The 19,696-nt window shown below is 35.5% G+C and overlaps 1 protein-coding gene across 1 annotated transcript in view; it reads right to left on the reverse strand.

Annotated features, from left to right (window-relative positions):
- Nucleotides 1–6,296: 6,296 nt before the first annotated feature.
- Nucleotides 6,297–19,696, reverse strand: part of Fyb1 (FYN binding protein 1) — a 173,385-nt gene continuing 159,985 nt past the window's right edge. Inside the window, exon 19 of the mRNA XM_087189325.1 lies at nt 6,297–19,659. Within this exon, the coding sequence (XP_087045451.1) occupies nt 19,637–19,659 (23 nt within the window). The 3' untranslated portion in view covers nt 6,297–19,636. The remainder of the gene's footprint in view (nt 19,660–19,696) is intronic.

Raw genomic sequence — 19,696 nt, forward strand, 5'->3', positions numbered from 1 at the left:
TGTTTGATCCCACAACCATGGGACTCTGTGCCCTGGGATATGTGATCACCGACATTAACATCTACTCCAGACTCGATGGTCCGACAGCATACCTGTCCTGTCAAAAATGGGACCTCATCATCTTGCCCGTCATGGCAACCATTGCCATAGCTTGCAGCAATACATTGGATACAACAGCCCTTGGTCTCAGTCAAACACAAATCTCAGACCTAGGGAGCCAGATACACACAGAGCTTGACTTGACTCAGCAGGCTCTTGATGCCCTCCAAAACCAAATAGATTCTCTGGTGGAAATTGCCCTATAAAACAGAAGGGCCCTAGACCTCCTCACTGCCCATGAAGGAGGGACGTGCATGTTCCTAAGGGAAGAATGTTGCTTCTATGCCAACAAGTCAGGAGTGGTCAGACATATCATCCAACAAATGAGAAGTAGACTAAGAGAACCCTGGGACTTCTATTCTGAAAGTGACAACTGGTGGAACTTCCTGAGTAATTGGGAAACATGGTTAAACATACTCTTAACCCCCCTCATGGTTTTGCTCACCCTATTGGTGGTAGGGCCCTGTCTGTTTCGCTGTTTTCAAAATTCTTACAGAAACACATGAGGGCATTTACCAACCAGACGTCACAGAGCTCATTATGGCAGGATACCAACCACTGTGACAATGAGACAACACTTCTACCTGCCGTCAGATCCAGGTCTAGCCCCAACCTTCACTCTGCTGTCAGCTTGAAGCAGCTCCAGAAGAAGAGACCTTCGCCCAGCAACCATAAAACACAAGCCTGGAATGATAGATTTCTTTCTCCTTAAAATAGCTGCTGCATATAATGGCCACCTTCTCCTTCCCATAATGCCCCACTTCCCACCATAAGCTCCCCTTCTTCCCACAATCCACTATGTTCCTGCCTAAAGCCCAACCCCAAGATGGCTTCCTTCCTGCCCAAACTGGTTTTCTTCTTCCCATGATGCAGTGTTTCCCACCTAAACCTAGCCCTCAAAATGGCTTCTCCTGCCAACAGACAACCTTCTTTTTCCCAAAATGCCCCTCTTCCTGCCAAAAGAGGAACCTGATACTTGCTCCCTTCCTGGCAACTAGTGATGTCACAAGTTCCTCCAATCCCTTGGTGACATGCCTCATAAACCCTCCAATCCCTCACCATCATACCTCCCAATCCCCACCCAACCTCTATAAAGGTACTCTAGCCCCTGCTGTGCTGCTGCACTCTTTGTTAAGAGGCAGCCTGGCAGATTGTCTCTTCTCCTTAATAAAGACTTGTTGTGGTACTGGTCTGGTCTTGGTTTTTGGCTCTTTTACCTGACAACACCTACTTGTTTATTCAAATGAAATCACTGCACTCATATTTACACAAAAACCTGGATGTGAATATTTGTTGTGACTTTCTTTGTAATTGCAAAACACTAAAAACAATGCTTCATTTGGGGAATGGATAGACAAATTATAGAATATTGACTCAATTGAATCTGATGCAGTGTTAAAAGAGGAACACACAAAAAGGAATCACAAAACAATGTGGACTGATTTCAAATGCATTATGATAGCTGAAAGAAACTGGATTTAAAAGAGTAAGTACATATGACATTATTTGTCATTTGGAAAACACATACCTATTGTGATAGAAAAGACATCAGTGTTTGCCAGAGTTAGGCAGAAGAATCAAGTACATGGTATAGGGTCACTTTTACTAGTGATGGAATGATTCTAATTCTTGTCTGTGGTGGTGGTTATGTGACTGGATGTGTTTATTTAATTTGCAGAACTTTTTTTTAAAGGGTGAATTTATCTGTAAATAATTTATACCTAAATTTTAAAAATACAAATAACAAATGTCATTACTGGAAAAGGTCAAAAAATTTATTGAGCATAGCATGAGAAGATTGAACATACTTTAATGACATTCTCAGAAGGAAATGATTGAAATATTAAGGTAAAGACAATATTTGAAGAAATCATGTCTTACATTTTCTGGGACTTATAAGAAAGACAAAAATTAACAAATGTTGGAAAGATAACATAAGCCAATATGAAGGAATAAAATGAAATTAACCTCTACACTGTATCTACTACAGAACATTAAAGACAAAGAGATCTTAAAAGCATGTGGAGAAGAAAGATAGATAACAGACAGAAACTACAATTAGAATAAATAAAAGATTCCTGGAGAAAATACTGTTAAAATTCTGAACAAAATAATTGTCAATCAAAATTGTTTCACCAAAGATATCTACTTTTAACAAATATGGGGAAAAAAAGGCATTTCTAGATAGTTGAGATATAGAAATGTTTACCACCACAAAGTCAACTCAAGGAACTTTAATATGTGTATTTCAAAAAGAAAAAAACAGCTTTGGAACAATAGTCTTAGATACAAAGCAAAATTATGAGTAAAGAAGTTAGTAAAACACACAGACAAACTTAAAATCAATTTTCATTTAATAATAATTATTTTAATTTTAGAAATTGAAAGGAAAGAATTAAAAGAGAATTAAAAAGGAAAGAAAGAAAATACTGTACAATAACTTCTTATTTAAGAACAGGTAATCTTAAATTGTTCTAAAGCTCTTCTATAGCTTTGAGGAGGGGGTTAAATAGTTGATCAACTTTAGACACTGCAAAATTATACAGAAAAAATATACAAGAATAATATATATAAGAATAATTTTCACTAAAAGAGAAGTAATAATGTGTAGAATTTACACATGTGTGGGCGTTTGGGAGAATGAACTAACAAAACCAGCAAAGAAATAAATCAGTTTCAAGAAAAGACAAAAGGAGATTAAAGGATCATGGAAAGAAATCTGACAAATAGTATGATGTAAGATAGGAAATGAGTCCAAGTATGTGTGTGTGTATATGACAATAAAGAAATTAGATTGTGTGTATGTGTGTGTGTGTGTGTTTCTGGGGATAGAACCCAGGGTCTCACATGGTAGACAAGTGCTCAATCAATAAGCTATATCTTTAGCCCAGATTAATTTAAAAATCCAACTATATTCTATGTACTGGAGAAACACTAAAAAAGTTAAAAATTAAGAGTTGAAAATTGTATATTAGGCAAAAGAAAGCTGGGGTAGCTGTATTAATATCGGAGAAAATAGACCAAGTGAAAAATTAAAATTAAAATTAGGAATTTAAAAGGTCCCAACACATTCAAACAAAGCTCAATTGTAAGGAAGATTTAAAATCATAAATACACATGTGCTTAATAATAATCATATATAAAACAAAAAATGTTAGAAATAGAGGGAGAAATTGACTAGCTGGTCAGCACAGTGGGATGTTCCAAAATCTTTCTTTAGTCTTTGTTTAGGCAGACTCACCTCCTGATGAACATTGTTAAAACTTGCTTTTCTTAGAAAGAGAACCATCAAAAAAGAGCAAGCACAGAGGAGAGTGAACAAAGTTCCCTGGCAAACAGCTTCAAAAGGGTGATTTGCCCAAGTGTTTGCTGACCTTCAGAACAAGCATACCCTCTTAGTCAGGAGAGGGATTCTGGGACTGTGGCTCAGTCAGCTTTAAAAACAACGATTGCAGTATATTAAAGTCAGTGCTTTCAAATGAAGAAAACATCATTACAGGGTCTAGTGGTGCTCAAATCTTACATCAGAAATTTGAAGATCCAGATATAATCTATTTTCATAAGAATCTTTTGCATAAAAAGCTCAATATAAACCGAGTACATTTTTCAGGGTTCGAAGTATCTATTCGATTGTTCTGAGAGTACCGCTTTTCCTGGTGTACCTGGAAAACTGAATTAGAAACTGAAAGGTTGCTTGGTTAACACGGAAGTAGAGAAGCAATAATTTTTGTTTTTTTAAAGAAATTTTTCTCTCTCGTGTTTTCATAAATTGTGCATAATATTCTGCCCTATTACGACTTTATTTTGTAATTTCTAATGTGTTTTCTCTTTCATTTTAAGTCTTTCCTATAGAAATTCTAATAATAGTAATTTTAAAATTTGCTGACATGAAGAGATTTTAGAAATTATTATTGATTGTCTTTGGGTAACATATTCAATATATGTTCAAATAGCAGTGCTCAGCCTGAATATAATGGGAATAAACTTCACTTGAAGTACTAGGAATGAGTATATTTTATGCTTCAATATTTAATAAATGTAAAAAATCTAGTCAAATTTATTGAAAGTATATACTTAACTGTTTTCTTTTTGCTAAAATTATAATATGGATTTAAATATTCTTTACTTTTTAATTTTAATAAGTTTTTTATCAGAACATGTTGGAATACATAATGATTACATTCATCTTGGGGAGCTGGTACATATACATATCATTTTTTAATCCTGTTTACTTCCCTTTCCCCTCTCCTCCTTCACCTTTCCCTTCATATCCAAAGCTCCTTCCTATCTGCAAAAGACTTACTTCCCTGTTTAAAATCATCTACTCTTTAATTTTGCTCTTTAAATTGTTTATACTTTGGATTTTTCATATAAGAAAAACCATGTAATAGCTAACCTTCTGTGTCTGAATCATTGTACTTAATATTATGGTCTCAAGGTGCATCCATTTGTTTCTAACAAATGGCTCAAACTATGGCTGAGTAGTACTCCACTGTGTACATATATCACATTTTCTTTACCAGTTCATCTGTTGGTAGACATATAGGCAATTTCCAAGATTTGGCTACTGTGAGTTGTGCTGCTATATACACATGGATATACATATGCCACTGAAATATGATATCTTTAATTCTTTTGGGAAGATACTCAAAATGGGTATAGCTGGTTGGAATGGATTCTTTCTTAGTTTTTTGAAGAATCTTCACATGGATTTCCATAGTGGTTGTGCTAATTTACATTCTCACCAACATTGTAGAGGGTCCCCCCCCCAATATTGCTAGCATTTGTTGTTTTTTGAGTTCTTGATGATAGCCATTCTTATTAAAATAAAACATAATCTCAGTGTTCTTTTATTTGGATTTCTCTAATGGCCAAAGATGCTGAAATTTTTTTCATGCATTTATTAGCTATTTAAATTTAAATGTCTTCTTCCGTGAAGTGTCTATTCATTTTAAATGGCCATTTTTGATTGGATCTTTTATTTTGGGAGCTCTAATTTTTTTGCATTCCTTATGTACTCCAGATATTTGTCCAAGGAATAGTTGGCAAACATTTTTTCCTATTCTATAGATTGTCTTCTCACTCTGTTGTTTCCTTTGCTGTGCAGAAACTTTTAAAACTGATATTTGTTGATTTTTGGTGTTATTTCTTGTACATTTGGGGTACTGTTCATAAAGTCCTTGCCTATCTCTATGTCTTCAAGAATTGTACCTATTTTGGTAATGTGAAATAGGAAGAAAAGGGACAAAGGGGAAGGAAGTGGGAGGGGTAGGGGAAAGGAAAGAAGGGAATGGAATATGAGAAAATGGAAAAATAGGAACAAAATCTTTGTAAATAGGGAGGAATGGAGGGGTTGAAGGGAGGGCTGGGCAAGGGTGAAAAATAAGAACCAAGATTATGTAAAGGTGCAAATTTCCAATGATGAATGTCATTATATAGTACACCTAAAATGTACCAATGATTAGAATGAATAATCAATAATGCAAAATAAGAAGAAAAGGTCCAAAGGGGTAGGGGTAGTGGGAGGGGGAGGGGAAAGGAAAGAAGGGAAAGGAAAAACAATGAGAAATGGAAAAAATGGAAACAAAGTCTTTGTAAATAGGGAAGGAAGGGTGGAGGGGGTGAAGGGAGGACTAGGAATGGGGAAAAAATAAGGACCAAGATGCATCATGTAAAGGTACAAGTTCCCAATGAGAAATGTAAATGTGTTGTATACCTAAACTGTACCAATAAAAGAATTTAAGAAAAAAAAAAGAATTGTACCTATTTTATCTTCAGTAGATTGCTTCTGTTTTAATATGTAGAACTTAGATCCATTTTTATTTTATTTTAGAACATGGTGAAAGATGTGGGTCTAGATTCATTCTACTGTATCTGGATAACCAGTTTTTCCAGCACCCTTTGTTAAAGAGGATTTTATGAAACGTCTGTTTTTGTTTGTTTGTTTGTTTTTCTTTCCAGTACCAGAGATTGAACTCAGGACATTGCGCTTGCAAGGCAGGAGCGGTGCCACTGAGCTAAATTCCCAGCCCAGTGCAGCACGTTTTTGGCTCCTTTGTCAAAGATCAAATGAATGTGTCTGGGATTTTTTCTGCATCCTCTATTCTGTTCTATTGATCCACATTTCTATTTTTTTTTGTCAATATCATACTTTTTATTACTGTAGTTTTGTAGTAATCTGGGATTGTTATGCCTCTTGCTTTGCTCTTGTTACCCACGATTACTTTTACTATTGTGAGTCTCTTCTGGGTCTATTTAAATTTTAGGATTTTTTTTTCTAGTTTTATGAAGAATGCTTTTGGTATTTTCAATGGGATAACATTAAATCTATGTGTCAGTTTTGGTAATTTAGTCACTTTGACAATATTGATTCTGCCTATTCAGGAACAGGGCATATCTTTTCATTTTCTGATGTCATCTTTAATCTCTTCTTTGGAAATACAGTTTTCATTATAGAGGTCTTTCACTTTCTTGGTTAGGAAACTCCTAAGTATTTTATTATTTTGAAGCTACTGTGATTGGGATTGTTTTCCTATTTTCTTTCTGGGTGGGTTCATTATGAGTGTACAGGAATGCTACTATTTTTTGTATCCTGCTACATTGCTGAATTTGTTTATTATCTAGGAGATTTTTGGTGAAGTTTTTTTGGGGGGCCTTCATGATCTAAAGGATTATGTCATCTGCAAATAAGAATAGTTGAACTTCTTTTCCTATTTTATTAATTTTCCCTTTTATTAATTTCTTTTGCCTGATTGATCCAGCAAATATTTCAAGTACTATATTGAACAGGAGAGATGATGGCAGACATTCTCATCTTGCTTTTGATTTTAGAGGAAAAGTTTTTAGCTTTTCCCCATTTAGTATGATATTGGCAGTGGTTTGTCATAAGTGGCTTTAATCAGTTAGAGATAAGGTACTTTTATACCTATTTTGGTCAGGATTTTTATCATGAATGAAAGTTGAATTTTGTCAAAGACTTTTTCTGAATCTACATGATCACGAAATTTTTGTCTTTGCTCCTATTTGTGTGATGTATTGCATTTATTGATTTACATATGTTGCATCATTCTTGGATCTCCGGGTTGAAGCCAACTTTGTCATTATGTATGATCTTTTTAATGATTTGTTATAGTCTCTTTGTGAGTATCTTGTTTAGGATTTTTGCAACTGTGTTCATTAAGGACTTTGGCCTGTAGTTTTCTTTTTTTGTTAAGTTCTTCGTCCACTTTTGATATCAGGGTGATGAGTGCTCCTTCCCCTTCAGTTTTAGTTTTAGGAGTATTGGTGTTAGATCTTCACTGAAGTTCTGAAGTAAACTCCAACAGTTTCAGGAGTACTGGTGTTAGAACTTCACTGAAGTAAAATTTTGTAGTGAATCCATCGGGCTCATGGCTTTTCTTTGTTGATGGAGTTTTCCCTTACTGCCTCTATTTCATTACCTGTTATTGGTCTACTCAAAATTTTTATATCCTTTTAGTACAAATTTGGTAATTATATTCATTTAGGAATTTCTCCATTTCTTCTAGGTTCTCCAACTTATTAGAATATAAGTTTTCACAGTAGCTTCTTGTAATCCTTGACTTTGGTGGTGTTGGTCATGGTTTTACTTTTTTCATTTTTAATTACATTGATATGGGTTTCTTCTTTTCCTTTTTGGTAAGATTGGTAAGTGGTTATCAATCTTGTTTACTCTTTCAAAGAATCAACTCTTTGATTCATTGACCCTTTGTAATTATTTTAGTCATAGTTTTATTAGTTTCCACTCAATCTTTATAATTTCTTTCCTTTTATTAACTTCAGACTTGGATTGTTTCTGTTTCAAGGACCTAGAGATGTAGGTATACTGTTGAATGAAACAACAGACAGGATTTCTGGTCAAGCTCACATTGTACAAAGATTCATATTTGTGAATTTTACTTAATTATTTTATTTTACTTTTGACACAGCATCTTGTTACATAGCCTTGGCTATGTAGGCTGGCCTTGAACACTCAGTGATCCATCTACCTCAATCTCTTGGGTGCAGGCACATGCTACCACACCAGGTTGTACTTAATAATTTTAAACATGAAACTCAGATTATGTTATTTTAATGAGATTTATAATTGACTCATTTTTGATTGTTTGTTTTTTGAAACAGAGTCCAATTATATAGCCCAGACTGGCCTCAAACTCTTGATCTTCTTGCCTCAGCCTCTCAAGTGCTACGATTACAAATGTGTGCCACCATACCTGGCTATAAAACTTTCTGTAATTGTCTCCTGTATCCAATTTTCCATCTTTCAGCAAGAGATTCTCACTATTTAGCTGAGTTTAAGTTGTCAAGAGTAAAGACTATATTTATTAGCCTCTTAATGTAGCATGGTCATTGACTTAATTCTGGGCACTGGGATCTATATGATAAAGTGTTTGAAACTGTGTTACTCACTTTCCTATCACTGGGACAAGGTTTTTGATATCCATAACTTCAAGGAGAAGAGATTTATTTTGGCTCACTGTTTTAGAGGGTTCATTGCATGATTGGCTGGCTCCAAGACAGTAATGGAATGGTGGATGGACATGGTGGAAAAAGCTGTTCAACCTACGGCTACCAGGAAGCAGAGAGAGAAGGGAGGAGTCAATGACAACAATACACCCTTCCAGGTAAATACTCCAGTGACCCACCTCCTTTAATCATGCTTTACCTCCTAAGAGCACTTTTAACTATGAGTTAATTAATGGAATCATCCACTAATGAGTATATTACCCCCATGTTCCAATCACCTTCTAAAAGCCAGACTTCTGAACACATGAGACTTTTGGAGGACATTTTAGTTCTAAAGCATAACGGAAATTTCTAGAAAATGTCTTAAAGCGAGGAGCATATCCACTCACTTTCTTCTTTCTCTCTGGATGGAATGTATATTGTTAAGTATGTACACATTCCTAAAGCAATAATTTGGGACAACAAATGTGAAATGTTGTTTACTAGGGAAGGTTGTTAGAAACTTAGTGTCCAAAGTTTTACTGGGGGACTGGTCATGTATGAATTCTATGCTGTACCAAAACTTTCAGACCTTCAGACCTTCAGGCATATATTCACTGTAAATCATATTGTTTGTGTAGACAGTCTAGGCATAATGAGCCATTCTTATCAGTTATGGGAAAGGTGAAATTCCTCCTCAAATCTAAGTCCCCAGATACCAGCTCAAAGCACATGAGCCATATCCCTGCTCTCTGCAGTCTCGAGGTCCCTCGGGGTCCTGCAGAGAAGCAAGGCACCTGGGCTCACGTCCCAGCCAAAGTCAACTTTTGAAATGGAACTTTATAAGGCTGATATGCTCAGGCCTGGTATGTTAATTCTTTTCTGCATGCAGCCTTAAGTTGATGCTTTACTGCCAAATTAATAGCAGACAATCCAGTATATAATGTTAAGAAAAAGGACTGGATGCTCAGAAGCAAAAAAGTCAAATGTTCATTACAGTGATGTTTGTTATGCCCACTGCAGTTCAGAGCATTGGCTAGGTATCATCCATTTGCTTTTCTGTTTTTTTTTTGTATATCCTTTTACTGGTACATTTTAGGTGTACAATATAGTAACATTCATCAATGGAGATATGCACCTTTACATACTCTCTTTGTTCTTGGTATCATCCATTTTCTCCTGACTGGTAGAGAGATACATTACTTTTATTAGAAAATGTCCTGTTCTTCTGAGTGCCCTCTTGCATGCATGATAATCTGAGAAACAGAATTTTGAGATATTTCTGCAAATTTTGAGACAACAAAATGTATAGCAGTTATACCTATTTCAACAGTACTTCTTTTCAGGGTTGAGATTGTTTCCTTAAATTCATACAATGAAATAGAAATATAATCCTCAAAATGATAATATTGGGAAGTGGGGCCTTAGAAAGTAATTAGGTAATGAGGGTAGCACCTTCACAAATGGGTTTGGGGCCTTTATAAGATAAGGTCAGAGAGCTAGCTCATTCTCCTTCTGCCACATGAGGACACAAAGGAAAGTTGTAGTTCTGCATCCCGGAATAGGACTCTTCCCAGAACCTGAGCATGCCAGCACTCTGATCTCATATTTCCAGTTTTCAGAACTGTGAGGAATTAATGTCTATGTTTATAAGTCACCCAGACTACAGTATTTTGTTACAGTAGTTTGAACTAAGACACCAACCTGAGAACCCTTCGCATATGTTTACTTCTATAGACATATTTTACATAGGAGAGATTTTTTGGTTTTTCTCTTCCAGATAAATTTAAAAAAACCCTTTATCCTTTAATACTTTGTAGTTTGCTTTTACTAGTCTTGCATGTTTTTTAGTTCTCAGAAGGTGAATAACCACTATAGTTTCATATACCTCTTTTAGATCCACATAACCACATATTAAACACGAGAAATAAAAGAAGAAAGAAAAAAGAAAAAAGCTTTGGTCCCTTAAGGGATGTCAGAAGTAACTGGATTTTAGTGCTTTACTTAATGCAGCTTCTACCATTTGGGATGAAGCTCTAACAAGCATAGTAACTAATTTTTAAAAAATATTGTTTTCAATTCTGCTGCTAGAGACATGATGGAAAGTTAAGCTTTCTTGTCTGATTGTGGATATAATGAGATCAAGTTGAAACGGAAGATGTGGTTTACATGCTTAAATAAAACTTTTCATTAACTTAGTATAAAGTTTTTGAAAACTATTACAGTATTTTGGAGATCTATTTCTAGGAACTGAAATGAGAGGTCTTATATTGGTGATCACAGAAGGTATTTCTTTGCTCCCCTTTGCTAAGAACCTGGCCACAAACAGCCTACATTATCTATTCAACATTGTTCTCATCTGGGCATGCCCCAAACCACAGATTAACTTTAGACTTCTGTTTGGTTTCAGGCCATGGTGTTCGAAATGTCTCAGATGTTTAAAAAATGTGTTTGCAACATTACTTTTTCTTTTTTTGGTAGTGGTAGAGTCTTGGTTAAAACTCAAGACTTTTACACTTAGCTTCATCCCCAGCATTTTTCTCATTCTTTAATTTGAAACAAGGACTTGTTAAGTTGCCTGGGGAGGGCTCAAACCTGTGATCCTCCTTCATCAGCTTTCCAGAGTGCAGGAATTGCAGTTTTGCACCACCACACCTGTCACAATATTAATTTTCTTAATTATCATTTTTTTCTGTAAGATCTTTCAATGACTCTTGATGCTGCTAAGAGACATGGAATCTGGGTGTCATGGACACTAAATACATTTTATCCATCATTTATCACATGGAAGGCTCCTTGACATTGGCAGGATTGGATAGCTAGAGTGATCTGTGCTTCATCTGATTTTTTTCCCATGGTAAATGGCAGAGGTTGCAGACTAACTGCATGAGTTAATCTGGCCCGCAGGGATATTTTGTTCTGTCTGAATAGTTCATGTAAGAGAAATTGAGTCAACAATAACAAAAAAGTAAGAATTATAAATATAAACTTTGATGTCTTGTTTCTCTTGAAAAATTGGATATTTTAGCAACAATGGACCCCCATAATTCATCAGAGTTGAGTCATGTTTCTATAGGGCATTGGTGGAAAACAAATGACAGTTTCAAATTGAGAAATTTGAGGAGTGTGAATAAAATAAGTGTTTATAAATGTGTGGGGTGTGTGCAGACAAACCACAAGGTACAGAGCTACAGAGCTATTCCCCAGGGCTGGCAACCATTGAGAAAATCTGCAATTCAGAGGGAGCAAGACTAGAAGCACTGAAGCTCAGAGACCCAGCACAATGTGGAACAACTGCTCTGACAGATCTACAACCTTTGAGTGAAGCATGCGACCAGTTTGTGGTGATATCTGTGGAAAGATACTGAATAAATAAATATCCAAACCTCTCTGTCCCTTTAATTGACAGCCAGTGCTCCCCATGGGCCAAGTGAAACTAGAAGAAAGTTTCTCTAGTTTTCTAGACTGTAAGTCAAGGGAAATTCTTTTTTTTTTTGGTACTGGGGATCGAACTTGGGACCCTAAGCAAAGGCACCACTGAGCTAAATCTACAGCCCCTCAAGGGACATTCTTGAAGCAGTTCACAAGAGTTAGTCCTGAAGTGTACAGAGCAGGATGGAGAAGAGTGGACAAGGAACTCTTGAGGGCTGAATGAGAGACATCTGGCACAATTAGCAACTCACTCCTATGGACAGAACTTATATTCTGTAATTTGCCACAGTTCCCACCATTCTCTATTGTCCTCATACTAAAGTTGATAAAAGTTGGGCTTTTTTTTTTTATTGTAAACACTATCAAAATTCATGAATGCCTCAACTGAAAATGGGAATAATTCAGGACCAGATTCCTCAAGAAAACAAGAGGAAAAACGTATAAGAGAAATGTGACAAGATGTTTAATAAGTAAATGGAATATACCTTTGTCTTTAATTTTTTTTAACCCTCCACCTGTCCACTTCTTTGAGGTCTGTCACAGCTGTAGTCATCTCGTACATATGGTGATGAACAGGAGCAGGGCAGTGTAAAAAGCCCACCATTTTGGCCTGCAGGGAGATGACTGATGGGCAACACTTACTCCGGAGCACTCCACTGTCCCCTAATCTGGTTGGTTGAAGCTTTGTAGGGCCCACATTGCAGGTTAACTTCTTCCTCTGCTCAACCTTGTTTCCTTCACTTCCCTTCACAGGTGTTGATCTCTTGCAGAAATGTTTTACCCTAAACTCTTTCCCAGCCTCTATTTCCAGAAAGTCTATCTGGGGACATCATTGTAATCAACTTGGTTTGATTGTTTCAGTGAATTTTTCTGAGGTCACCAGTGACCTATATGTTGATTAATCAAATAGGCATAGTTCAGCTATCAGTCTACTGAACCTCTTAATGTCATTTGAAACAACAGTTAAGAAGAAATTACATTAGTGGCATAATTTTGACATGTTCCTTATAGATATATCATTCATGTATTTTTTGTTACCAAATATACAATGAAGGGCTTCAAACACCACCTAAAGTATAAGAAAATGAAAAGAAATAATAATTAGAGTTCTTTTTTTCTGGGAGCTCTGTTTACTAGTGTTTCATTGAACATGAAGAATGAAAGAGTAGAAACAAAGCAAGTTTTGGGTTTTGAGCTTGGATGACTGGGTGGTAGTGATGTCACTAAGGTAGAATCCAGAGAAAAGGTAAATATTTTAAGGGGGGAAGAGAAATATTTCTTTATTGAGTTTTATGAGCTAGAGATGCTTGTGGGATATCATGAAGAAATGACTTTAGAATAATTGTAGTAGAAACCAAATTGCAAGAAGCTGGAGATTGAAAGTACCTTGAGAATATGACAAAGGATGAATATGGATGGGAGATTCCTGGACCTAGCTATGCATTAAACTCATATTTAAAGTTCATGAAAAATGGATTCCAAAGTTTCTTCCCAAGAATCTGATTCAGTTGATCCAAGGAAGAAGATGTACATTTTAATAAGCTTTCCAGTTGTGCTGTGCTCAGTTTTGATTCTCTGGAAAGCAGACATTAAGATGGGGAGAAAATGCAAGAATTTTTGTCTGGTGAGTAGAGAAGAAATATGTGAGAGGAAATTAGGAGGGAGGCAGGGAAGGCCAGAGGAGCCATTAGACGGCAATGTAAGTTTGCTCAAGTGAAGGCAGGCCCAAGAAGGCAAGGTAGACTTTCCTAAGGCATTGTGTAAAGTAAGGAACATTTAACAAGGCTCTCAGGGAGTTCTCAAACTACAGTAATTGCATGAATCCTTCTATGTCTTGTGTTAATATCCCCGCTGTGCTCAACTATTGACTAGAATAGCTCATGGGAAGTCTGGTCTTGGCACAAATATGGTGATAGGGTTCAAAACATAGCAGCTAGGGACTTTGGTCCGTTAAATTTCCTATCATTGGAGATCTTTGAGGCACATTCTCCTGGTTACCATATGTACTTTACCATTAAAAAAGAATGAGAAAAAGATTAAAATGGGCTGATTAAAGTGGAGAAGTATTTGGGTTCAAGGCAAGGTTTCATTTTTTTTTCCACAAGGAAAAGATTTAAATGTATTTGTAAGCCAAGAGGAAGAATGCTCCCAGTGGGAAAAATAAAAGATATGAAAGAACCAGGGTGGGAGAAAGGGAGGGAAGGAGAGATAAGAGAGAATGGGAAAGAAAATTATATATATAAAAAAAAACCCTAGAGAAAGTAGGTGGAAGTGGAATCAAAGGCTGTGGCTTAGAATTTAAAGTGTAACATCTTATTCTTTGGAAGACTGTCTAGACGTAGGTGAAGGCTAAAGGTTGTAGGGAGTAAAGGGGGATCTTACTTAGTTATTTCAATTTCTAACAAAAAATATGAGGCAAAAATCTAAGGGGCAGTGGTGGAGGGTTTGGTCTTGAACAGAAGCTACCCCAACTCTAAGCCAGAAGTGAAAAAAAGTGAGGATATGTGCAAAGAAAGCCTCTTCGGCAGATGTGAATTGAAGTTCAAGGAGACAGAAGTGGATACCCTCAACATTTTTATGAAGTAGGAGGCAAGGTTATCTGTCAGAGATTTTTTGTTTATAGCTCTTCTCACATGACAAAATTCCACACATAAAATATAACAGAAATCATATTTAGCATATAAAATTAATATTTAAAATATATTTTGTATTAGGATAATTATGACAAATCTTTCATAGGTGTTTATGTCCATTTCTTGATTGATGACTCAAATCTCTGAAAAATATTTTCTTGATCTAATTTGAAATTTTAAAAACTGGCATTGCATTAAATTTACAGTAATCTCAGAAAAAATACTGAAAATATACTGACAACTGTATTATGTATATTTTCTACTATATTTAACAAATAAGAACCACTTTTGACTGAGTAACTTTATGTAGTATTAAAAGAAATTCATTATAAGGGTACACAACTGGGTAACTCTATAAAAAAGTAAACATCAAAGCATTTCATGATTGGAGGGAATCTTTGAGATGAGTACTTTCTAATTTGGGAGTCTTAGAGCTCCATATCCCAAAAACTGAGCAGTGGAAGTTGATAACATTTTCAAATTTCAAAGCACTCAATAGAATTCTCACTTTGGCCCTATGAAGGCTTTGGGTTCCTTTTCAATTTTTGAATTTTTTTTTAATTCAGTGGGATCACTCTTCCAAAACTCCAATGGGCCTTTGTAATAGGAAAACATGCATAATACATTACTCATTATTTAATGATTAACAAGTTTTAAAAATAGATGAAAGCTTCTGAAACATGGGTCAGGAGTATGGGGAGAATTACAAAATCTTGAGATAATAGACACTGAAAAAGTTGAGAAAAATGGAGACTTTCGGAAAGATAGTGGAGTGGTAAACAGCAGACAAACAGCTTCTCCAAGATTTGGTGTCCAGACACTGGAATACAGCAATAGGAGGAAAAAAAGAAGGAGGGAAGTGGGTCCCCATGATCCAGCAGGGATCTCAAGTGAGAATCAAAGCCCATAGGAGAGTAAAAAGAGAGACCTCAAAGCAGGAGATGGCAAGTGGTGCTTTTTCCCTGAGCCCTGACTCACTGTATGTGAGAGGAAGCTTGAACCTTCAAATGCATAGTGAATACTGGACCCCAGAGGCCTCCACAGAGACTCACATCAGTGGAATGTGACAGTGGATACAGCAGACTGCAGTGGCTGGTGAGTTACTCAGGTTCAGACATCCCACAAGAGAGGGTGATTGGCCAGTAGACATCTTAGAGAAGACAACTGAACTCAGAACTCAGAGCAGCTGCAGGTTAGCTCCATCTAGTGGCTCCCAGTGCCAGGATGAGGCAGAACTGAGTTTAAATTGGCAAGAGGTCAAGGAGCTCAATTCAGTCAGGCAGGAGGCACACAAAGTGTTGCAGGCTGAACAAATGGATTCCAACCTCACAGCCAGAAACCAGCCTGAACTTCAGTGGAACTAAAGGTGCAGGCTTGCTGAGATTATCCACTGTCCTGCCATAAGTCCTGGCTGGCTTGCTGGGATTAATCAACACAGGTATGGGCTCTGTCTGCTCACTCTGTCTACCAGTGACAGCAGAGACACACCCTGAAGTGAACATTTTTTTCTTCTTTTTTTTTTTCTTTTACTGTTTTTGTTTTTGTCTTTTTTCTTTATTGTACTTTTTACATGAGCATGAACATGGCTTTAAGTTTTGTTATTGTTCTGTTCTTATTTTTATTTGTACTTTCTCTCTTTCGCTCCTGTCTTCTTAACCAGTTTCCTAAAGTTTGCATAATCTTCCTTTCTTCTCCAGCCTTGCTTCTAATCTCTTCCTCTTCTATTTCTCTATTTCCCCCCAACCCTTTCTAACTTTTCTCCCCTAAGGGTAAAATCACCACATTGAGGTCATATTTACTGTATACAATTCTCTAGTTTGTTTTAGATTTTATTGTATAAGCACAAATATAGTTCATATGGTTAAAAGTGGCAAATTAATAGTTACCACAGATTGTCATTTTCTAGGCTGTGTTGGATGCTATTGTTATTGCTGATTGCACTACTTTAGGCAAGGTGACATAATTGTTCGAATCAGTTGCCAGTTGCTTTCTGATATGCCAAGACAGAGGTTATCTAAGGATCACAAACAATACTATAGGCCAATGTCAAAAACCATGGACTAGGCCAAATAAGCAGCAACTTCTCATCCTCCAAAAACTGAAGAGGTAGGATCTTGCAACAGACTCAAAATCCAAAGCCAGTCACACCTGGAAGATATCTCTGAGAAGTAGTCATTTTCTAAGGGTTCTAAATATTAGCAATAAAGCTACCTTCCATAAGCAATTTACAAGCATCAACCCAGGAATTAAACTAAGAAAAACTAAACAAACAGAAAATTAGAAGACATTTAAGCAAGATGCAACCCTAGACTTCCAGCTCACCAAAGACAAACCTAGGGGTCAATGAGATGAAACAATTAGAAAGCCACCCACCTGTACTCTCTGAAGTAGTATCAGTGGAAATAACAAAGCAGATTAATAAAGCTCTAGAAAAAAATCAAATCAGAAATAATTTCTCACATATATACAAAGATGGTGACCATAATGAAAGACATGGTTAGTGACTCCAGAGCAGATACAGATAAAAAAATTAGAGGAGCTTAGGAAAATGATAGAAACTATGAATGTCCAACATAGGAAAGAAATGAAATCCATGAAACAAATATTCAGGAGATTAAATATTCCACTGAAAGTATATTGAGCAAAATGAGTCAGTATGAGGACAGAATATCTGATATAGAAGACAGGACTGTGGTTAATGATCAGGAAAAGAAAAATTTCTTAAAAATAGCAAGGGACAGGCTGGGGATTTAGCTCTGTGGTTCTGCCACCTGCCTCACAAGCACAAGGTCCCAAGTTTGATCCCCGGTAACAAAAAAAAAAAAAAAAAAAAAAGCAAGGGATTAAAAAAATCAATCCTATAGCTGGTAGATGATGCAAAGAGGAATAAAATAAAATTGATCAGAGTTAAAGAAAAAGTAGAAGATCATTCAAACTACATAAAAAAATCCTCTTCAAAGAAGTAATGGCAGAAAACTTCCCAAGCATGGAAAAAGAATTTGATATATAGATAAGTGAAACATATAGAACTCTAATTATCCATGACTGAAAAACTACGTCAAGCCATATAATAGTCAAGATTCTAGAAATTCAACACAAGAACAGAATATTAAAATCTGTTAGAGAAAAGAAACAAATAACTCATAAAGGAAAACTCATCAGAATCATAGCAGACTTCTCAACGCAAACCCTCAAGTGAAGGAGAGCTTGTAGTGAAGTATTTCAAGCACTAAAACAAACTCCAACCTAGATTGATGTACCCTGCATAACTATCTTTCAAAATTGAAAGAGAAATAAGATACTTTGATGACAAAAAACACCTGAAGAAATTCATAACTCCCAAACCAGCACTCCAAATATTCTGATGGACATTCTAGAAAGAGATAATGAGGACTAGAACTCCATGAATGCCAACAGAATGAATCTACCAGGTAAGGCAACTAATTAAACAGAGGGGAGAAAAAGAGAATCAACAACAGGAAATTAACACGACAAGGATAAATCAATAAATATCAGTTATAACCATCAATTTAAATGGTCTCAATTCACCAATCAAAAGAAACAGACTGGCAGGATGAATCAAGAGGCAAGATCTAACAATATGCTGCATACAAGAAACACATTTAGTTCAAAAAGAAATTCATAGATTGAAAGTCAAAGGATGAAAAACAATACTCCATGAGACAGGAACCTGGAAATAAGCAAGGGTACAAATTCCCTACAATGAATGTCATCATTATGTGTGTTTAAAATGTACCAATAAAAAATTTAGAAAGCTAAAAAAAGTTGAGAAAAATGTCTTAGTCTGATCCTGTAATTTACAGATGAGATAATAAATTGTGTATTTTATAGCACATCATGGTTCAACAGATAATCAAACCTTAGGATTTGCAATTTTCATATTTTAGAAGTTATGACAAAGATGACCAAATATGTTATTTTCTTGAGTGTTAGGGTTTTGCACTTTGTATCATTGTGTTTAGTGTTCTATGCATTTGAATGCAAATGTTTCATATTTTTGTGGAGTTGCTTTTGGTATGAGTATATACCAATAGGGAGCACTTCAGTCTAAACCCTAGAATTTACTAATTTATGCTCCTTTTTTCTGGCCAACTTTCTAGTAAAGTAGTTAAAAACATATTTTTAATAAACTTCTGGAGAGATAATTGAAAACTATGAACAAAAACAAAATCTTGGACTTTTAAAAGAAATTTTATAATAAATAGGTGTTATCAAAGACTAGTGAGTTCTTTCATTCTTCACAACTGCAGGACAGCCCTCATTCATACCTGCTCTAGTTACATTAGGACTTTAAAAAGAAACTTAAATGATTAGCACATGATTCTGAAAAAATAAAACTCACTTTAGTTTCTTCTACAGTTTAATCTTAAATGTGCACACTTGAATGTGTAATGTTCTTATCAAATAATTAAGATATATTCACAATTAACAAATAGGGACAAACTATACAAAAGTTCTGTTTTTACAACAATGTTTGAAAGCCCACTGGCAAAAGAGGAGACAGTTTTACCTTTTAAAATGAGAGATGATTTGAATAGACAACACAAGAAACTAACATAAGTGAATGAACAATAATTTTCCTTCTTGTGGAATGCTTTATGATTTCTTTTATGTATTTGTTCTTCTTGCTTACATATTTTTTAGACAGAATAGTCATTTCTTTTAGAATGACTTTCTTATCTTTCTTTCTTTTTGGGTAGGGCAGGTGGCCAGAAGAAATTGTCTTGATAGTCTAAAAAAATGCCTTTATAATTGTAGCAAAAGCAGAAATTTAATAATTTTTACACCTTATGCAGTCCTTTGAGATATTAAGAAGAAAGATTATTTTCTAAGTTCAAAATTTCAAATTTTTATAAAGATAATCAGAATTTCATAACCAATGGTCATAAGAATTTCTGTGCATTAATTTGTTTATGATATCCAATTACATATGCTACATAGAAGCTAGATTTCTTGAACAACAATGTACAGAATGAACAAGCTGAGTCCTAGTCATTGTCATAGATGCAACCTGAAAGAAAAAAAATACAAATTTAAATACAGTTATA

Source organism: Heterocephalus glaber, unplaced genomic scaffold (assembly GCF_053883595.1).
Source record: "Heterocephalus glaber isolate CG9 unplaced genomic scaffold, H.glaber_assembly_v1.0 deba00001538, whole genome shotgun sequence".
Classification (NCBI taxonomy): Eukaryota; Metazoa; Chordata; class Mammalia; order Rodentia; family Bathyergidae; genus Heterocephalus; species Heterocephalus glaber.